The following is a 21,821-nucleotide window of genomic DNA, read 5'->3' on the forward strand; positions in this document are numbered from 1 at the left end:
CTGTTGTTCCACTTCAGCCTCCAGAACAGATTCAGTTCTGTCAGTCATACGTTCTGCACGTCTGTGGAGCTCATCTTAAGGTCCACAAGAACCACCTGCACCGCCCTTAGAACCTCTGGGACAAATAAAACTGCAGGACTCCAACAACCTCCTAAAGAACCAACAGAACAACCTAAAGGTTCTTCAGAGCGTCCTGAATTTGATTTAAATGCACCGATGAAGAACATGTTAAAATGAGAACATTTATTTCCAACACAAACCCAAGATGTTGAAAAACAGACATAACACATGCAACTAGCACGACTGAAAACAGTTAAAGCACGTAGAACCTCTTCAGTGACAACTGCTAATAAAACTCCTATGATCCCGAGAACCCACTAAATGACAGAACCACCTAAAGGACCTTGAAACTTAACAAAAAACATCTAGAACCCATCAAACTGCCTATTTATTCTTTAGGTTTGAGCTTCTGAAGGTGAGTGATCACTTGTGAATGTGTTGAGTATGTGAGCAGATCATTGTGCTGCTTCACAGTCAGACTGGAAACGAGGTTCCCGCCGCTCTGAGGCGGCTGTGATCATGTGACTGTCGTCATGTGTTCACTGGGTGAATCAATGAATCGTCCTGTTCTCGTCTCAGTATGTGACCGTCTGAAATGAACCGATGACACGCTGCAGGTTTTAACATGAAGACGTCACACGGATCAGAGTCTCCCTGAGGCCGTCTCCTCGCGGCGGCGCCGGCTAATCCAGATTTAGACATTAGCTCACGTGGTGTCGGTCCGTTACAGCTGCTTTTTATTCTGGTTTCATTCTTTAGCTTCGGATCAAACCCAAAGACCTGAACCACAGTTCAGTCTCTTCACAATGTGTGTGACATGTCACAACTTCCACACTCATACATCATATTTATATATATTTGTATGAATAAATGAATCAGTTATTCTAGTTATTGTTATTCTAACAACCGGTCTGCACGATGCTCCAGTCCGCCATGTTTGTGCAGCTCAGGCTCCAAAAGAAAAACTATAAGAAACATGAATCTGAAATGAATTTTATACATTTTAAATGTATTGGAACTTATAGATGGATATTTTTTGGTTGTACGATAAAAGAACAGCTGTTTGTTTAACAACAAATTTAATTGAATTTGAACATTAACAGCAGAAGTCGACCGACATTAAATAAGTCTTTAATGACTTTAACACAACGCTGCTGTTAAAGCGTCCGGCGGCCGGGTCGCTCCCTCCGTGACCCGCAGTAACCCGGGTCGGGTTGTTTTTCAGAGTGTGTATTACATATATTTACTTCCTCACTGTTACCTGAGCAGTCACACAAACAGACTGTACAACAAACAGATGGGAGGCCTCCTGCTGTCTGATGTCCTACACACACACACACACACACACACACACACACACACACACACACACACACACACACACACACACACACACACACACACAGTCAGATCTTTTTACAGTAGAGTGTCACTCGGTCTCTACCTGCGTCTATCGATCCAGCTGCATCTACTGTGTGCGAGCGCGCGGCGAGCTGCAGCAGATTAAAGCTGCAGACTGGTGTCAGTGTATTTATAGCAGAGCCGTGTGTCTCTGGTGTATCAGGAGGTAATTAAACCTGAATCATTGATGTTCGTCTCGTCTGCTCCTGTTTCAGCTGCTTCTTAAAAAAGGTCGTCACCAAGTTACAGGAAGATTTTACATAAACGTCTGAAACAAAAGTCTGTGTTTAAAACAGAGAAATAAACTGATCCTGAGGAAGGTGTGATGTTTTACAGGAGGTTAAAGGTCTCCTCCAGAGTAAAGGTGTGTGTACATGTGTAGTGTGATTATAGATCAGCTCTAGCTTCTATATTAATACTGTGAAAGTATCAAAGCCTCAGTCCACAGAGAAATGCACACAGCCTGTATTCAGAAACTGAGCCTTAAAACCAGCCGTCAGGACTTCTGGAACTTTGTGATGTCACAACAAAGCAGTCACCAAGCCCCGCCCACCTGGACCCACCATCCAAACCTTGCAGGATTTGGTTTCTCTGAGTGTTTTTACCTGAAATCTGCTAGATTTTAATTGGATCACTCAGAAAACAGTCAGCAAATCAGAAGAGAGGCTCAGAGGTTCATTAAGATGCTGCAAACAAAACTCAGTACTTCCACAATAAAAGCCATCACACATCTCTACTTATGATTCTGTCCTTTGAGCTGCTGAGGGCTTTTAATGTGAAAATCAGTTGCATTGATGATTAATTTGTAAGCGATGAAAATAACGGACAAAACTACCAAAATAAGAGTCTAGTGGAGTAAAGACCTGAGTCACTGTTGGTGCCGACTGTCAGACTCAGACCTGACTCACTCCCTCAGCCTGTGGAGGACCAACCAAGGACACACACACACACACACACACACACACACACACACACACACACACACACACACACACACACACACACACACACACACACTTCTAACTGCAGTTTCAGCGAAGCATCAAAACACCTGTAACTTACTGACTGTTTTTACCTGCCTGTGAATGATTTACCTGAGACTCTGATCTGTTCCTCCATCTGCTTCTCTTTTTGTATTTCTACTGATAAAGTGTGATTAAAAAAAGTCCTTAAAGTGTCAAAAAGTAAAAATCTGAAGATTTAACAACTCCATGAAAACTGTGAAGACTCCATCTGCTGAGGAAGATCATATACTATGACTGAAAGAACAGCTACTAAATGGACTTTAGGGTGAAACAGTTCTTTCATTGTCGATTAATTTTGTTTATTCATTTTCATTTTGTTCAAAAATCAGATCCATTCAGAAAAGTGTCAGTGCGAGACGATGCTGATCAAACATCCAACCACAAACCTCAGAGACAGAACGCTGCGTTTCTACCAATCAACAGGGTTTTCTGCTGAATTCAGCAAAGAAGAGTTTCACTTCACAGCACAGGCCTCGTCCTTCAGAGAGGTCGGGCTGCGAGAGGATCACCTCATACAGGAAACTGGAGCAGCTGATCTGCAGCAGCAGGTTTCGCAGGAAAAACAAACTGATTTGTGCAAAATTCAATTGTGCTTTTGGTTTAAACCAGGTTCAAATTCACACAGCAGCTACTCAAAGGTGATATTATCATTTAACTAGTGGTTATTGATTCATATCAATTACAGGTGTGACAGAATCTGTGTTTTTACAAATCAACAGAATCAATTCAGTTTGCAGCATCTTATTTTAATTAAATGTTAATAACAGTTTGTTAATTAAACTGGATTCTCAGAATAACAGTTACATTCATTCTTAGGCCTGAAACTTCAGATTATTTTTATTGCTCAACTAAATGTTTAGTTTATAAAATGTCAAAAATAGAGACGACAACTTCCTGGAGTGGAAAAAAATACGTCTTCAAATATCTTTTTCAAAACCAAAGAGATTCAGTCGGTGACGATATAAAAGTGACAAAGAGAGAAAATATTCAAGTGAAGAAGCTGAAAACAGAATAAATAATAATAAAGGACTGAGAGGACACAGGTCCTTCATGTGTTCACCGAGGCTGACGACACAGTAAACACACGCCCATGTGCTGTGATGAAGTCACAGGCTGTGAACAGACTTCTATTGATCTCACCATCAGAACAAACCAGCCACAAAAACAAGCAGCAGGACCGTCTGCAGGGATCTGATTGTATCTGCAGACCACACACACACACACACACACACACACACACACACACACACACACACACACACAGATAGAGAAACCATCAGCGTGAAGAGGGAGTCACTGCAGGAGATGTAACTACATACCCAGAGCTTTCTATCAGCTGCTTGGTCTTCAGCCTGATTGATAACCAACGATCTGATCAATACAGAGTTCCCCTTCATCAGTCAGATCCCATTAAAACCTGCTGAGTTAAAGGAGGCCGGTTTACCCACGCTGTAATTACCTCAGCGTGTCTTTAACTCCAGGCTGAGACCGGATCACCAACCGGGGCAAAGGGGGAAATGACCCCGAGGCCACAACAGCCCCGAGTTCAGTCCACATCATTTGATTGATCACAAATTTATCAGAAGTCTTCACTCTGAAATAAAATATCCTCATGATATTATCTTGTGCTCCTGGTCTTGTAGAGGAACCAGTTTTAAGACCTGAACTGTTCCAGTTTATGTTGAGCTCAGTTGTTTTATCAAAACACTTCCTGTTTTTATCTGAGTCAATAAGAAACAGTCATAAAACGTCAGGAAGGTCGTGTTATTCCATCACAGCGGAACCGCCACCAGCAATCATTTTCATTATCAATACATCTGACAATTCTTTTCTTAAATAATCGATTGACTGAGTGAATAAAATGTCAAAGAATGGTGAAAAAAAATAATTATTCTTGAAGCTCAAGTAAATATATTTATTTACTAGAAGAGAAAACTGAGACACCAGGAAATATTCACATTTGAGCAACTGGAACCAGTGAATTGTTGGCATTTTTCCATTTAAAGGAGCTATTTGTAAGTTTTACGATAGCTAACTTAGCATAGCTAACGTTAGCATTATCAGCTGTTAATTAACAGTCTTGCCAAAAGCTCCAGCCATTGTTTCATTTACAAGACAAGAGGTTATAATATGTCCTCTGCGCAGCTACTTCTTCAAATAGACTGCACACTGCAGTGACTCGGTATCGGAAAGTGACGACACGGGTTGACCATGTTGAGTGAGCTGGTTAGCATGCTAGCTTCAGTAGAAGAAAGGAAGTGATAGAAATAGAAGAGGTTTGATTTCCACCTCTGGAGATAGAGTAAAGGAATTAAGTTTGATGCTGAACTCACAACGTTTCTTCTAGACTGGTGAGTAAACAGCTGCTAATGCTAACATTAGCTATGTAGCAATAGCAAAACTTATATATAGCTCCTTTAAAACTGGATTTAACTGATTAAATTAATTATGAAAATAGTTGCCAATTCATTTCCTGTCAATTGATTAATGAACTAATTTGGGGTCTGGGGAAGTAATGACACTAACATGAACAGTGGGGCCCGTCATGAGGAAGTGATTCTACGTCTCTGGAGCAAACCAGAGAATCCTCATCATCTTCATCCCCACATTAAAGTCCACTGCACACGACAGTTTCAATATTTACCCAGAAACAACCAGTGCTCCACAGCTGAGACAATTAAATCAGTTCATTCGGATTATTGATTAATCATTTAATCATCAATCAAGTTTCTTTTTAAACTAAAATGTTAAAAATTTTCAAGTTGCAGCTTCTAAAATCTGGATTTTTGCTAATTTTCTTTTAACTATAATAATAAACTGAAAATCTTTGTTTGTTTGTTGGTCAAACGTTTGAAGACATTCCCTTGACTTATTTACTACTATTATGTTTTATACTTATATAAATAAAAACTACATTGTTACACTAATAAATAAAACTCCTAACTAAGCAGGAATAATAATACTTTACTCCAGGTTTTCTGTGTGTCAGAAACACATTGTGTTTAGAGTTATATTCTAATTCAAATCATAATTATTTAAATTTTGACAGGGCTGCTCTACAAGAGCAGACCCCAGCTTTCAGTGATGAGGGGCCCATTATAGCTGATGTTGTACTTCACTGGTTCCAGTTCATAAACCAGTTGATGTGAAGTGACCCTGTGGCCCCCAGGGGCCTCTGGGGGTCTGGTCTGGCTGCTGATCCAGCCCTGTAATCTCATCTGATCCAGGCCCAACACTGAGGAGTCTTATCCTTAAAGGACAGACTGTTGGATGTAAATACACATGAATCAGATGATGTGAGAATAAATATAAAGTGGGTATAAACCTGGTAACCCCCCCCCCCCCCCCCCCCATGATACCGGACCACCACACACTCCAAGGCCCACAGTGAGGAAGAAGCAGCCCGGATCCTCTCACCCAGTCCGCTGATCTCCTGGCGGATGTTGAGTCGGTTCCTCTCGTCGGCGATGGCCTTCAGCATCTGCTGCAGAGACCCGTCCTCTCCGTTCTCCTCCTCCGCGGGCCCGACAGCTTTACACAAACCGGGGAAGGACGCCATCTCCGCGCTGGGATCATGACAGTCCGGGCTAACAGCTACCGACGGCACCGGTTCACGGCAGCTAACTGACGGGGAGCGGAGGAGCGGGGAGGGGGGGGCGGGGAGCACCGAGGATCCCCCTCCCTGGTTCTTCCACTAGTTACTCCCCGGTAAGATCCTTAATGCGGCGGAGCGGAGCCGCCGGGGGTCGGTGCCGGTGAGCTCCGCTGTGGCGCCGGAGGACGGAGCGGGCAGGTCGGGCTGCTGCTGGCGGGAGGGGGGGGGGGGTAGACTCTGGTCCTTGTTCTGTTGATCAGCTGGAAACACCCCTCACACTTCCTGTAACAACACGAGGCTTTTAAAGGGACAGAGCACCTGAACACGTTCACACACACACGCACGCACGCACGCACGCACACTGTGACCTGGAATATTCACAGGTGTTACAGACAATCCGTTCACCTGGTTAAATTGAAGCCAGTCTAATTTATTTTACATTTTATCAAACAAATTATCCATTAAAATCTATGTAATAATTTAGATTTATGAACTTATTTTCATCAAGACAAATAAGATCATTTTTTAAAAATAATTTATTTTACATTATATCATAAAGGAAACCGCTTTAAAAAGTCATAATTTTGGATCATCACCTCAATATTTTCAAATTTTTGCTTTAATATTTTATCGATTGTGACTTAAAATCCAATCATTTTAATAAAAAAAGTAACTCGAAAAATCTCATAGTTCCCACATATAGTCTGTTATAGTGTACTATAGTTATAGTTTACTATAACAGTGTAACGCTGTATAGTGTTTTGTTTTTTTAATCAGGAATCATTTTAGTATTTTGTATATTTCCTTGGCTGAAACAGGAATACATTACTTTCTGACATGATTATAACTGTAGGTCTCTGATACAGTTTAATACTGCTACTGATATTTTCATGTTCCTCCTTTTTAAGACCCACTTCTGTTTAACATGCTGAAATCTGTTCATTACCAAAGTAAATGTTGGTTTACTTCAGATCTTTTTAACTAAAACTGGATAAATGTGTGTTTGTACCTTTCGTACTTTCGTTATTATGTTTAATTATGTATAAATATGTGATTTATTCAGACATAATGTGATTAATTCAGAAAAGAGCTGATGAATAAACTGGATCTGAGTCTGACACCTCCGGTGCTAAGCGGGTCACAAATCAGACGCACCCCAGTTAGCGTCGCTGCCGAGCGGTAGGAGCGAGCAGGACAGTCCCCGCCCGGCTGGTGGAGGGAGAGGAGGGAACGCACCGAACTACGGAGTAAATCTGACATAATAAATGTTTCATATTTTATATAATAACATTTAAACATTAAACTGTTCTGTATTTACTGGTCTGGTGTTTTTTTCCCGCCTTGTGCTCGGTTTAAACAGGCGACGGTTAATTACGTCAGTTTGACCGTTAACGGATCATGATGTATCTAAATACTGTAAAAAGTTTAATTTAAATGGTGATAAAAAAAACAAACATGGCGGCAACAACGTTCTGGGTAACACCGTGATACAAACTCCGCCCGCCCAGACGGGGCTGCACCGCCGGTGAAACGGCTGTCTTTAAACGACTGCACCCTTTGTCTTAAGACAAAAGATGACGTCATTGCCTCGGGAATGATTTTACTGTTTTTTTTTAAAAGGAGAACTTTATGTGATCTGTACATGTTACCACAATGATAATGAGAATTATATTAGTGCAATAAAGATTATACTGCAGTATAAATACACAGTTTACGTTAAGATGGATACACGAAAAAATAATACAAATAAAATAAATTTATTTATGTCTCAGTCATTATTATTGATGCTAGAGTTCATCAGTATTTGGTTATTGTAACTTAGTCATTTGTAAAAATGGTTGAATTATTGCTTCGCACTCATATTATAGTCACATGACTGATGACAAGATATTGAGATTAATATTAATCTTAGTAAAAAGATATTTAGATGTTTTATAAACACGTTTGTTTTTGAGTCAGAGTTTGAAGTCAAAATGGACTTTATGAAATAATGAAATGTTAATTAGTATAAATAAGAAAATAGAATAAATAACATGTACAATTTCAATCTCATAATTTGAATTTCCCACAAATGCTTTTATTTCTATTCTTCCTATAATTGAATCTCTTTTCACAGAGTGAGCACTTTTATTAATTAAACAATGACTCATTTGATGGGAAATATTGTGCTTTTTACTGCACTTATATTTAATAATTTTAGTCACTCTTTCAGATTCAGATTGGTAAAACAAAATATAATCCATAAAATGTGTTATATGTGTTATTAATGTAAACACTTTATTGATCCCTGGGTGGAAATTCACAAACCTCCCAACATAATATAAACTCCTTAAAATGAGCTCCTTCTTTACTGAAGTGATGAACACATGAATGCATCATTCATTAAAACCAAATTATAATATTATTCTGAAATGGGACATCACACATAATAATGACTATTACCTACGGACAGATTGAGCCCGCCCCCAGGTTTTCTACTGTCTGGACTGTGTGTTATTTTATTTTATACAAATTAATTTTAAGAATAATTAAGAAGAACAAACGCTGAAGCTACAACTACAACTAGATTTTAGAACTGGACTTTGACACGTTTCAGTTTCACGCCCAGAAAATCTGCTTTTAATAAAATCACCACAAATGATTCACAGTGAAGCTGCAGCTTCAGGGGCCCCCGACAGTCGGGGCCCTTTCTCCTCACAGACCCTGAACACATCACGTAACCAGTGAAGCTTTTCCTCTTTCACATGGACGACTCTGGTTTCATTCAGGTCTTGGTTTTTATTACAGAACACATCAGTCCTGAATCCAGACCCACTTCAGATGAATCCTCGCCGGACGTCTGCAGGTCGTCCCATTGCCCGGGCTCTGCGGAGGTCGTTCAGAGGTCGCCCGTTGAAAAGGGGGCCGAGGGGTTCGTAGCGGGGGTGAGGCGGGAGGGGGCCGCGGGGGAGGTGCGGTCTCTGGTCGTACTCGCCTCCGATGATGCCGGGCAGCGGCGGGTGAAGGGGGGCGGGCCCGGAGCCAAAGATGTCCCAGGGGTTTCGGTGGAAGGGCGGGAGGGAGCGGTGGCGAGCGATGTGTCGATGTTCACAGCGGAGCTTGTGATATCTTTTATAAAGCTGCAGGAAGAAGAGAAAAAACTTTATTGAAATCTGTCAGACTGAGACAGAAACATTAAATTTTCACAGTAACTGTGTCTGATGGATTCTCACCTCTTTCCAGTCGGTGTCTCTGGACCTGCTGGGATCTGGATCTGAACCACAACACACATATGAAGAGTGTATTTTTTATTATCATTTTATTACTCAGACTAGTTCCAGGTTACATCCCTGTTTATCCACAGTCATATAAAATAGTTATGGCTAAAAAGTGTGTCTTGACATCACTGTGACCTTGACCTTTGACCTTTAGCCACCAAAATCTAATCACTTCTTCCTTGAGTCCGAGTGAATGTTTTTACCAAATTTGAGGAAATTCCCTCGAGGTGTTACTGAGATTTTGTGTCCGCGAGAACGGGACAGACGGACAACCTGACAAAAAAAATGGCTGCCGCTCTGACTGTTGCCGGGCAGAGGAATAAAAAGTAGAGAACCTGGGAGATAAATATTTTCTCTCTGTATTCAAACAGAACATCAGGGTTCTCACAGGTCACTCAGTCACTGTGGTTCTGGATTTTAAAAAGCTTGGTCTGGCCTCACCTGTGAAGTCCCGGCGGTACAGGTGTCTCCACAGTGTGGAGTCTGCGGTGGCGCCGTTGAAGTGTCTGCAGACGGAGGACAGTCTCACCACGGAGCGGACGTCCAGCAGCCTGAGGACTCGGAGGAGGAGCTCCGGAGGAAGAGCAGCCAGACCGAACGCCACCGGCAGCGCCATCGCTGCAGACGAGAGGCAGCAGACGGATGATGACATTTCATGACCACATACGTCATCACAGAGCTTTTAGAGGTAAATCTCAGCCACCAGTTCCGTTCAGACAGGAAGTACTGTTCATTTACACCTCAGCTGTAATTTGAGCCATTTTTCAGCATGACAGTTGGGTTCAGATCGTTAGTGATCACCCAGCTGCTGCTGAAACATGAATCCTGTCTGAACGAGGCTGAAAAGTTTCATCGGACTAAAAACTAATAAAAAAAAGATGAATTTGATTAAATAAGATCAAAACTCTAAAAATCTGCCTCTGAACCGTCACATGACCTCTGCTGGTCCGTACCTTCTCTGGCGGCGGCGATCAGCGGGTACGCCAGCTGGTCTTTGAAGACTCGAGACAGTTTACTCAGGTCCTTGAACGCTGCCGCCGCACTTTCTCCTGAACGACAACAACAGAGACGTGACATCATACTCAGTCATTCACAGAAGCTCCGTCACCGGCGCGAAGACACAGCGACCAATCAGAGCCCTACCTGGCCACTCGTCGGTCACGTAGCTGGACGGATTCAGACACAGCTTACGAACCGTGTCGACGGTTTCGTTCACCTTCAGAGTGGCTGCGGGAGAAGAGACGGGTGAGAAACACTTGAAATGTCACATGTGGGCTTCCATAGATTTTACTCTCACTTTATTCTATTTCATTTCTACTGTGTTGATGTTTTTTTGGTGAAAATAAAACTATTTTCACAATAAACTTCCTCACCGTTGATGACGAGCACGGGGCCCATACACACGGCGACCACCATGGCGAGGCTGTTCTCACACAGAGGATGTGAGTACTGGAGCTTGAAGACTCCACCCACTGACCTCCACCCATCAGGCATCTCAGCAGGCTTCAGCTCACCGCCCTCCACACAGACAATAAAAACCTCAATCATTTCATTCCTTCATCACAACTGTTCGAATGTTGTCTGGATTCATATTCAAGATCAATCTAACAAACAGGAAATGAAGAACTGAGATGATCAGTGAGTCATTACAGCAAATTTGTCTTTTAATTTGAAAAACGTAGCCCTTTAAAAACACCTTAATCCAGGTGTTTCCAAGGTTTACCCACAATAATGGGACATTCAGGAACTGTATTTTAATAAGAGGCTTTCTTCGTGGCATCAGGGAGATTTAAGGTGCAACAACTGATTAACAGAAAAACATACAGTAGACTTCACTTTCTACCTTCAAATTACTTTAATTCTTCAGTTGCAAATTCAAAATTTGGGTTTTACTGTAAATAATGGATAAATTCAAGAATGATAATATATCAAAGGCTCTTTATGGATCACCTCCGTGATTTGAAACCTCTTCAAATTGACCAAATACCCTGAAAGATACGGTGGTGCTGGAGTAAAGTCAGGACGTCGTTAAAATCATTAAGATTCAAAACATCTTTTCTTTACCTTTTCTTTAATATTTTATTTAGCTTGTCAGGCCTGATTGATTTTGTATTGTCATTTGGTTTGTGTTTCTGTCCAATTAAAGTGGAAGAAATCGTTAAGATTCATCTTCTGTGGAGCCTCAGATCTCAACAGACATAAAATCCAAATTCCTCACCTGAGGAATGAACCCAGTTTCGAGCATCAGCAGGTTTCCGGCCACCATGATGGCGTCGCTGGGGCTGGCGGTCTGGGCCGAGTGGTACAGGAGCTCCAGAGACAGAGGGGCCTGGCCCTCCTCTGCCTCGCTGCACAGCATGGGCTCCCAGCTGGGGACCGGGGGCTCGGAGGAGTCCAGCATCTCCCTGGTCTCCTCAGACTGTGTGAGGGCTGCAGAGCTGCTGCTGCTGCTGCTGCTGCTGCTGCTGCTGCTGCTGCTGCTGCTGCTGGGCTGGTTAACACGGACACATGGAGAGAGTCAGGGTTAATGTTCAGGTCAGTGACCAGCAGAGAAACACAGCTGTGATATGATTCACAAAGCTTTTATCTTCTTTTCTTCTCATGTGAGTTTTTATTTCAGAGTTTTCCTGTCACTCACTTCACGTCCAGTATTTAACACAAACGATGCTCTGTCAAAATAAAAGCTGGTTGTGTAAAAACAAAAGTTCATATTTACATCGTGTACATTCAGGAACGAAAAAACACACTGTGGCAAAAACCCAAGTGTTTATATTTTTAAAAGCAAACTGAAGAACGACCTTTTTAATCCGGCTCTTAATTGAATTTTATTATTTATTTATCTTTCTATTTATTTAAATATTTGAAGCTGTTTTACAGGTTTGTCCTTTTTCTTCTATGATTACTTCCTGGATTGTTTTCTGTTGTTGACGTCTTCGCTCCACAGCTTCTGTTATTACTGTCTTACTTTTATTGTTTTTATTTATTATTTGGTCAGTCTGATTGATTGATTGATTGATTGATTGATTGATTGATTGATTGATTGATTGATTGATTGATTGATTGATTGATTAGCCTCACAGTATTGTTTCACTGCACTGGCAGCAATTTTGACTGGAAATGATGAGAAAAGCAAGAAGACAAATGTAATGCTGAGATTTTTATTTAAAGTTAGTGGGAAAAAAATTGGACACCCAGAGAGACTCTCCGAAATATTTATGGACCAAACTGGCAGCGCTGATGTTGAAGAACGTCGCCTTGGACTCGGTGGCAGCCGCTTTGGCCAGCATGGCTTCCCCATTCCCAGGTGGTCCAAATAAAAGCAGACCAGGAGCCGGAGCTCTCAGTGAGGAGGTCCGGCCTTAAGGCAGGAAGGACGACGATCTCCTGGAGTGTCTGCTTGGCCACATCCTGTCCCACAATGTTTTCGTAGGACACGGACACTCGCTGCTCACGACTTCCCTCTGAATCCTGGACGTGGGATCTGTCCACGCTCTCCTGGTTGTCCTTTGGTCTCTGATTCACCGCTGCAGGTTTTACCTTCTGGTCCTTTCCCAGTGGAAACATATTCACACACTAACTTCTTATTTTGATCTTGTGTTTAATTGTATTTATATCATATTTTATTATAAATATTGACCCTAATAAACCTTTTATCATTTTAAATGTTTATTTTAATCTTCACTTATCCTTACATCTGTTCTTATTGTAGTTGATTCATTAGCTTTAACGTTTTAATTGGTTTATTTATTCCTTTCGTTTCACTGTTTTACTCATTTTTACTGTGTTGCCATTTCTGTTTAACTTCCTTCTTTTGTTTCATGGTCCCTTTGATGTTCGGTTACCTTTTTTTTTTTTTTTACACCTTTATCTTTCTCATATCTTTGCTTTTTTTGTGAAACATTGGATCATTTTAATTTAACCAGAAACGCCATCTTTCCCAAACCTCAACCAAACCAGACAGGACTGTGCATGTGAGAAAGACGACTCAGCATCAAACACGATGAGCTTCACTGACTCTGACAGCAGTTTACTGTCAACCAAGATTATTTTCTGCTCAAAGTGACAGTTTGAATTTCAGTAACAGATTCCAGAGTCCACACACTCTCTCATCACCTGTGTGCGTCACTGACAACCCGCTTTTATTGTGTTCCACCACACTGACGCTGTGGGAGGAGCTTCACCTCTTCTGTGAGGATAAGTTTGTCTTTTTCTCTGAATAAGTTTCATCTTTCTGTAATAGATGTAAATATTTGATATTGTGTGTGTTTGAGCACTAAGTAAATACATATAAAATATTGTCTGACTGATTGATATTTGACATGTTATAGTGAGGAAATAAACCCGTCAGCGCTCTCTGGTGGACAAACTGTATAATGACACTGACCTTAAACACATTATTGACATTTCTCCTTTCTTATTGGTTGATATATACTGTATTATGATATTGGTAGATTTGGCTGTTTATCAGTTAGTCAGATCTTTATTTTATTTTTACACAGTCTGTATTTGCTGTTTCTCCACAGTGATCACTGACGTTTTATCTAATTTATGTCAAATTATTAAATTAAAACTTGTCTGCTGAAGGTGGAGTTCGATCTTCTTTGTTAGGCTTTAATCACACCATTAAAAAGAGGAAAAAGGTCTGGAAACATATTTTTACCTCAGATGAATCACTCACCTGGTCAGAGGTCGTGGCAGCCATCAAATGCCTCTGCTGCTGTTGCCCCCGGCGCTCTGTGCTACTGGTCCTCGGGTTGGTGGAGCTGGTGGAGGAGTTTGAGGTGGTCACAGCGGCAGCATGGGCGGTGGCAGCTGCGGTGGCAGCTGCGGTGGCGGCTGCGGTGGCGGCTGCGGCGGCAGCTGCGGCTGCAGCTGCAGACTCAGGCAGGATGACACAGATCAGATCTCCAGAGACGATGCCGCAGGACGACAGAGTCTGACCGGTGTCTGACAGAAGCTCTGAGCTGTTCAGAGACAAACTGAACTCTGTGTCTGCACTGAGAGATGAACAGGAAACATTCTGTATCACAACGGCTTCATCAGTAAGAAGAATCAGTATTTGACTGTGTCTCTGGGTCGATGTCTTACCTGAGTCCGTGTAAAGACAGGATATTCTCCTTGATGTGATCTTTGAGCTCTCCCAAACTGGGTTCCTCTCCCTCTATATCCACCCTGCAGGTCTGTCTGTTGATCCGGACCCGCAGCTTCATGCTGTGGACAACACATGATCAAAGTCCACCCTCAACAGAAATCAAGCATCAAACAGATCAAGTTCACGGAGCCACTGTCATGTTGAAACAGGAAAAACTGCTGCTGTCTAAAATATCAGTGTGTGCTGTAGCATTAAGATTTCCCTTCACTGGAACTAAAGGTGTGTCCAAATACTTTTAGCCTCAGTGTATACCTTATATTATACCTTTAACAAACAGATAGAGACTGAATCCTGTTTGTATTTTCACAGGATGCTTCAAAATGTAGATTTCATTAAAATTTGGTAAAAACTTAATGGAGTTTGGTGTAAAGATGGCTATTTATATAACATATTTAAACAAACGTTTTCATGAATCTCTGGACTCAGTTAACAGGATTAGTCCTTATACTTTTGTCTGCATAATAAATATACCTAATAATCACTAACTACATCTGTTTTTCACGAAACTATAACAGCATGAATTCACCATGAAAAACACCCCAGGCAGAAAAGTATGTGAACAGAGGTGTCCACACACTTTTGGCCACATAACATACCCCATAATATATTTTACTATACCATATAAAATCTGTTTTACAAACAAACTACACAGCGTGGTTCTTTAGTAGAACTGCGTAAAAACAGAATTCACTAAAATCTGCTAAAAAGTTCATGGAGTTTGGTTGAAAAAAATGTCTATTTCTTTCTTTTAGGACTTTGGTGTTTTCTCATGATATTACTACTCTAAATAATCTGCCATAAATATATTATGATTATCCATCATTTTGTACAAAGCTGACCTGCTGATCGCACTGTGAACAAAAAGGATTTGACTCATTAATTTGCTCTGATTCGGGATGAAAGTTTAGCTGTTCAAAATCCCATTAACAATTTACCAGTTTTAATTTGTTGATGAGTCATTCCCGTTGTTTTCCATCTTTGAGTTAGCTTGAAACAACACTGTACTTTCTAATTTAGCTAAAAATTCTGATTCAGGTAACTTTTAATTTTCCGTTAACTAACGTTAGAAACACGGGACAAAATCACCAACGCATGAGACAAATAAAGCACAATAAATGAATTTAGACAGAAACAGATTCAGTAAGTCAGCATAAGTCTGGATTGTTATTTCATTAGAAATGAAACGTTTCGTTTTCGTTTCTAGCCTGGAGTCTGAACGTTAGCTAACGTTTCTAAGTTGCTGCGTAACAGTGAAGCTAGTTAGTGTAAGCTAGTTAACTTGTTTAACCAACGTTTACGGTGATGAAAACATTCAAGAGCTTCAGACCCGAACATAAAACACTTACGCGATAAATTAAAGTAATGATATCCACTGAGCTTCAAGACACTTCTCTGATAAATCGCACTGTAAACATTAACAAGCAGCGACTTGACAACTGCGTCAAACTCTGCACGGCTAAACAACCCGTTTCCGGTTAAGATCTTCAAAGTAAATCTATTCAGTTTTTATTTTATTTTTTTATTTTTTATTTTTAAAACCTTCAGTAGCATAATTAGAAACATTTTTCAATTTGCATGTTATGAGTGACATTGATATAATATTGTTTACCAGGCTGAGGCTCATACACCGCATGGCTCAGAGTGTATAAAGTATATATAAAAGTAGAAGTTATACTTTTGTTCTGGACACCGATCACTAACCTTCCGGTATTACTGTGGCTGTCATTGGTAAACTTGACAAAATATTATTTGACTACATCTATGGCAAGCGAGCAGTACAGCATTGAATATTTCTCCGATTGAAAAACAAATATTAAATACAAAATAAACATTAAAACTTTATTAACTCTATTTTTGAGTGTTTAAGTTTTAGTTCAAAAGGTTCACAGTCGACATATTTTGTAATTTAATATTTAATTTTCATGCGTCATGCCAAATTAACAATCGCGTTTCTCTGTCTAAGTGCTCGCGGCTTTCCGTACCGCTCTGCCTGCTGGCACTTGGCATCAGACAGGCAGTGAAACGCAGCGTTAAACCGTAAAAACTTAATATTTCTGGGTCAGAAAAATGAGCCGAAGTTACAACGATGAGCTGCAGTACCTGGATAAAATCAGCAGTAACTGCTGGAGGATTAAAAAGGGATTTGTTCCCAACATGAGGGTAAGTGAGAATGTATTAATGTTAACGTGGCTAGCTGGTTAGCTTAATGAGCCACAGTTAACTATACAGTCAGTTAGCACATGTCGGCTAGTATATAGACTTTAACCAGCCAGGGACTCCAACTGAAAATATGACACTAACAAACTTTGTGTTACACGTTAAAATAAACAGGGAACCAGCTGCAAACTGAAGTTAAACCTGATGACGAAGCTCAATGACTCAACTATTAGTGATAAGATGTGAGCCGAGTGAAAGGGAGAGTCCTGCTGATATGAAACAAATGTAAAATAAATCAAATTATTATCTACAGAGTGGATAAATATGTAACCTCAATTACTATTAAGTGGTTTTCTAATTGAAATCCGCGAAATGTCAAAACCTGAAAACCAAGAATCCCATCAAATTTATTATTAAAGAATTGTGACCAAAAACTGAAATTGATCAATACAAAAACTAAAAAGTATGCTATAATGTAAGTGTAAATAATGTAACATATTTAAATTTATTAATTAATATACACTATGACTATGTAGACATCCTAAATTGCATTAAAGTACAGCTGATTTTCCATTTGAATTCAGCAAAAGATTATCAATAAATTATATAGGTCAGAGAATAATATGAACAATACTAGAGGTTTTTTAAAAGCTGATAGATTTTTAAAAGATCAAAAAATCTGATTTATTTTTAACACAAAATATCAACAAAACAAACCAAAAAAATAAAAGATCATATTGTAATTTAATGAAGGGAGAATTGTTGTATTTGAAATAGTTTTTGAGCCAGTTTAACTTTTACTACCTAAACTGCAGTATCATTACATTCATATGAAATAAAGGAAACTTTTCAATACCCACTTATATTCACTCACTTTTCTTAACTGATGTTTGTGTGATGTTATTTATGTTTATAAATTCCATTTTTTTTCATGTGCTTTGTTAGTATCCTGCTTGTCTTATACTTGATGCTTTTATTGTGAAAATCGTTGTAACTATTACATTAAAAAATACTACTAACTGCAAATAAAGCTTTACTTAATTTTCTAAATGGACTAAAAGTAAATAATTAGAGTTAAAAATAGGGACTAAAGAGAAACCTGTAGCTGGACTAGTAATAAAAATACCTTGATAACGTGTGTTCCTCAGGTTGAAGGAAATTTCTACGTCAACGATTCTCTGGAGAAGCTGATGTTTGAGGAGCTTCGTAACGCCTGTCGAGGAGGAGGTCTGTCAGCTGTTACACCCAGAAACCTTCTCTTCCTGTGACGCGCTCTGACGTCTCCTCTGATTATTCACGTTTTATTTTTCCTCAGGTGTGGGCGGTTTCCTTCCAGCCATGAAGCAGATCGGGAACGTGGCGGCGCTGCCCGGGATCATACACGTGAGTAACGTGATTGTTTATAAACCCTCAGAGATACGAAGATGAGGATGAGCTGAAGGTCTGAGGTCGTCTCATTGTTCCACAGAGATCCATCGGCCTCCCAGACGTCCACTCTGGATATGGGTTTGCTATCGGAAACATGGCGGCCTTCGACATGAATGACCCTGAGGCTGTGGTGTCTCCAGGTGTGTGATGCTCCAGGAGCCTTTTAGCTTCTTTTAACCTCCTTTGGCTCCTAGTTTTGGTTTTCTGGTTCTTTTATAATAATTTAAGAGCATAAAAAGCCTAAAATTCTCACATTTTAGAGGTTGAACAGATAAAAAGTCATTAAAAATTGACAACTGGTTTGTTGTTATGATCAGCCTATAAAAGTCTAAATGTCCCTGATTGGTTTCTCCTGTAGGCGGCGTCGGCTTCGACATCAACTGTGGCGTCCGTCTCCTGAGGACAAACCTGGACGAGCGTGACGTGCAGCCGGTGAAGGAGCAGCTGGCCCAGTCCCTGTTCAACCACATCCCAGTGGGAGTCGGGTCCAAGGGAGTCATCCCCATGGGCGCCAAGTAAGACCACATTCCTCCAGACTGAGACTAGATCACAGCACAAACCCTCTGCACCTGTTCACCTGTCTCACCTGTGCATCACCAGGGACCTGGAGGAGGCTCTGGAGATGGGGGTGGACTGGTCTCTGAGGGAAGGCTACGCCTGGGCCGAGGACAAGGAGCACTGCGAGGAGTACGGCAGGATGCTGCAGGCCGACCCCAACAAGGTCTCCTCCAAGGCCAAGAAGAGAGGCCTGCCCCAGGTATCCCAGCAGCCCCTGTGCTCCAGGGTTTACATACTGGTCCAGACTCAGAGCTGGGTTCACGGAGGTCTAGATTACAAGGGGGGGGGGGGTTTAACATAAGAGGGGCTAGAACTAAGACTACAGACTTGGTGAACTTCTGGATGTAGACGTTGACCTGAACATCGTCGGCGTAGAGACCGTGTGAGACCGTGTGTTTGTGTGTTGAAGCTGGGGACTCTGGGAGCGGGAAACCACTACGCTGAGATCCAGGTGGTGGACGAGATCTACAACGACTATGCCGCCAAGAAGATGGGCATCGACCACAAAGGCCAGGTGTGTGTGATGATCCACAGTGGCAGCAGAGGCCTAGGACACCAGGTGGCCACAGGTAGGAACTACACTTCCTTAAACACCTGGAGAAGAAGATTCTTAAGGTTTACGACTGTTGGTTTAACAAAACAAGTATGTTACAGACATCACAGGGAACGTCTGCAGTTACTCAGCCTGTAAACATGTTGTTGTTGACAGATGCTCTTGTTGCCATGGAGAAGGCGATGAAGAGGGATAAGATCATAGTGAACGACCGTCAGCTGGCGTGCGCCCGCATCACCTCGCAGGAGGGTCAGGACTACCTGAAGGGGATGGCTGCCGCCGGAAACTACGCCTGGGTCAACCGCTCGTCCATGACCTTCCTCACCAGACAGGTACAGCTCATAAATAAATAAAGATCATAAACAATAAGATCCAGCTGTTGTGCTGATCCCTGGTCGTATGTCTTGATCTTTCAGGCGTTCTCTGAGGTCTTCACCACCACGCCGGACGACCTGGACATGCACATCATCTACGACGTCTCGCACAACATCGCCAAGGTTGAAGAACACATGGTGGACGGGAAACAGAAGACTCTGCTGATTCACCGCAAAGGATCCACCCGAGCGTTCCCCCCACACCACCCCCTCATCCCAGTAGACTACCAGGTACAGAACCCCTCAGACCCTTTAACAACACATTCAGATCTGGTCTCAAGGTGGCGCTGGTGATCTGAATCAAAGGTTTTCTTCTTGTTTGGTGGGATCAGCTCACAGGTCAGCCGGTGTTGATCGGAGGGACAATGGGAACCTGCAGTTACGTCCTAACGGGGACGGAGCAGGGGATGACGGAGACGTTCGGTACCACCTGTCACGGAGCGGTAAGAGTCTGACTGATGCAGAAGACTTGTCCTCTGGGAAATCCAGACTGAGTAAGATGTTTATTCCACCTCATGCGATCCTGACGTCGACCTTCGCCATGTTTCTGCTGTTTCAGGGTCGCGCTCTCTCTCGAGCGAAGTCCCGCAGGAACCTGGACTTCCAGGACGTTCTGGACAAACTGGCCGACCAGGGCATCGCCATCCGAGTGGCTTCACCCAAACTGGTCATGGAGGAGGTGAGGACAATGTTTTTATCATGAAATGTGACTGTGATGCTGAAATTTTACTTTGGTACAAAAACTTTTGCTATTATTTGAATATTTTATAGTTGCTGAAGTTCAGATGTTACAGGAACTAATTGTATGAACATCTTAAAGATTCAGTTTAAAGCACTAAACATCTTCCGTATTTGGAAAGTTAAAGTCTAATATCTTTGTGTTGTTTCATATATTTCTAATGTTTTTGTAGCTTTGAGTTTCTAAAGTGTTTTTTGTTTTCAGGCTCCTGAATCGTACAAAAACGTGACGGACGTCGTCAACACGTGTCACGACGCTGGGATCAGTAAGAAGGCGATCAAACTGAGACCCATCGCTGTGATTAAAGGCTGAAGCTGCACGGATCTTTATTTAAAGACAATTTACAACAAACAAAAGGACATGAAGACAAAAAAAAACTCAAGACGCAAAATCCACAGGAATCTTTAAAGACAGAAGATATTTGCTCAAATTTTTTTTTTTTTTTTTTGAATTTATGTTGAAGAGCATGAAAAACACTAATAAGAAAATAATTGATTGAACATTTTATTTTCCTGTTTATGCCAAATCTGTGGTCCAAATAAAGGTGATCACTGAAAACTGAAGTTCATCTAATATTCTCCATTATGTGACGTCACTGCAGATTTATGTTCATCAACATCAAGTTTCTCCTTAATAGATAAACTGTTTGTCTTTTCTACTTCGTTGTTTTTATCACTGAAGTTTCCAATGAAACTCAACACTTCCTGCAGAAGTTTCACATTAAAAGGGAAAGATTAGAGTCTTAGCCACTTGAAGGCTTTTAATTTGAACAGTTTAACAGCGACTGAAAAAACTGGATGAAAGTAGAATTAATGAAACGTTAATTTTTCTCTTTACTTTCAAATCACTACTAAGCCACTAAACGCACAGCAACTGCACAGAATTCAAAAAGTTGTCAAGAGGAAGTCACAGTTTAAGTTTCAGGCTTCACCTTTGTGGTTTGCTAGGTTGTAGTTTTCTACTTTGCTGTTTTGTTGGGAGAACTTTGGGTGGGGGGGGATTTGTAATGTTTTTTTCTTCCTCTTCGTGTAATGATGAACTTACAGAACAAAGTAAACAGTGAGTCACATGATCCCTCCCAAAGCTTGAAAAAAATTAAACAGCAAAGTAGAAGTGACTGGAAACTATTAACAGTATTTGTGTTTAACAAAAAGACTTCTCACAAATATAAAGTTTTATTTTTAAAAAGGCTCAGTAACTAAAACAGCTGGAACATCTAAATATAGAATATAAATGTCTAAAGCATTTGTTGTTGAACTGTTTCAGCAGCGGATTAAGAGAGAAAAGCTGAAGTTCATGAGAAAAACACATTGTTCTCGATGAGTAAACACTTTATTGGTTCTAACAGAAGGTTCATCGCCATATCAAAAAAAAAATAAATCAACACATTTCACCATCAACAAATTCATCCATTTGGCAAGTTTCTCTTAGATATGATCAAACCTCAGGTCTCGTCTCGCTCTGACGGAGACGTCACGGAAAAAACTAAGAACAGGCAGCAACAACCTGAATATTCATCAAT

At 41.1% G+C, this 21,821-nt stretch overlaps 3 protein-coding genes across 3 annotated transcripts in view; 1 reads left to right on the forward strand and 2 right to left on the reverse strand.

Moving 5' to 3' along the window:
- Positions 1-6,309, reverse strand: part of kiaa0930 — a 29,054-nt gene extending 22,745 nt beyond the window's left edge. Inside the window, exon 1 of the mRNA XM_056367654.1 lies at positions 5,904-6,309. Within this exon, the coding sequence (XP_056223629.1) occupies positions 5,904-6,045 (142 nt within the window). The 5' untranslated portion in view covers positions 6,046-6,309. The remainder of the gene's footprint in view (positions 1-5,903) is intronic.
- Positions 6,310-8,332: 2,023 nt separating this feature from the next.
- On the reverse strand, positions 8,333-15,971 carry fbxo7 (F-box protein 7). The gene is made up of 10 exons (XM_056367647.1): positions 15,837-15,971; positions 14,427-14,549; positions 14,017-14,335; positions 11,557-11,829; positions 10,712-10,856; positions 10,482-10,565; positions 10,292-10,387; positions 9,780-9,956; positions 9,294-9,334; positions 8,333-9,200 (listed from the first exon to the last, which is right to left on the reverse strand). The coding sequence occupies exons 2-10, from the start codon at positions 14,546-14,548 to the stop codon at positions 8,898-8,900; spliced, it is 1,560 nt and encodes a 519-aa protein (XP_056223622.1). The 5' UTR covers position 14,549; positions 15,837-15,971; the 3' UTR covers positions 8,333-8,897.
- Positions 15,972-16,458: 487 nt separating this feature from the next.
- rtcb (RNA 2',3'-cyclic phosphate and 5'-OH ligase) lies at positions 16,459-20,862 on the forward strand. The gene is made up of 12 exons (XM_056367650.1): positions 16,459-16,650; positions 17,796-17,874; positions 17,963-18,030; positions 18,116-18,215; positions 18,434-18,590; positions 18,676-18,832; positions 19,043-19,202; positions 19,343-19,518; positions 19,603-19,791; positions 19,893-20,003; positions 20,120-20,239; positions 20,504-20,862. Exons 1-12 carry the CDS (start codon positions 16,558-16,560, stop codon positions 20,609-20,611), a joined length of 1,518 nt encoding a protein of 505 aa, XP_056223625.1. The 5' UTR covers positions 16,459-16,557; the 3' UTR covers positions 20,612-20,862.
- Positions 20,863-21,821: the final 959 nt, after the last annotated feature.

The sequence above is a fragment of the Seriola aureovittata genome, chromosome 22 (assembly GCF_021018895.1).
Source record: "Seriola aureovittata isolate HTS-2021-v1 ecotype China chromosome 22, ASM2101889v1, whole genome shotgun sequence".
NCBI classification, from domain to species: Eukaryota; Metazoa; Chordata; class Actinopteri; order Carangiformes; family Carangidae; genus Seriola; species Seriola aureovittata.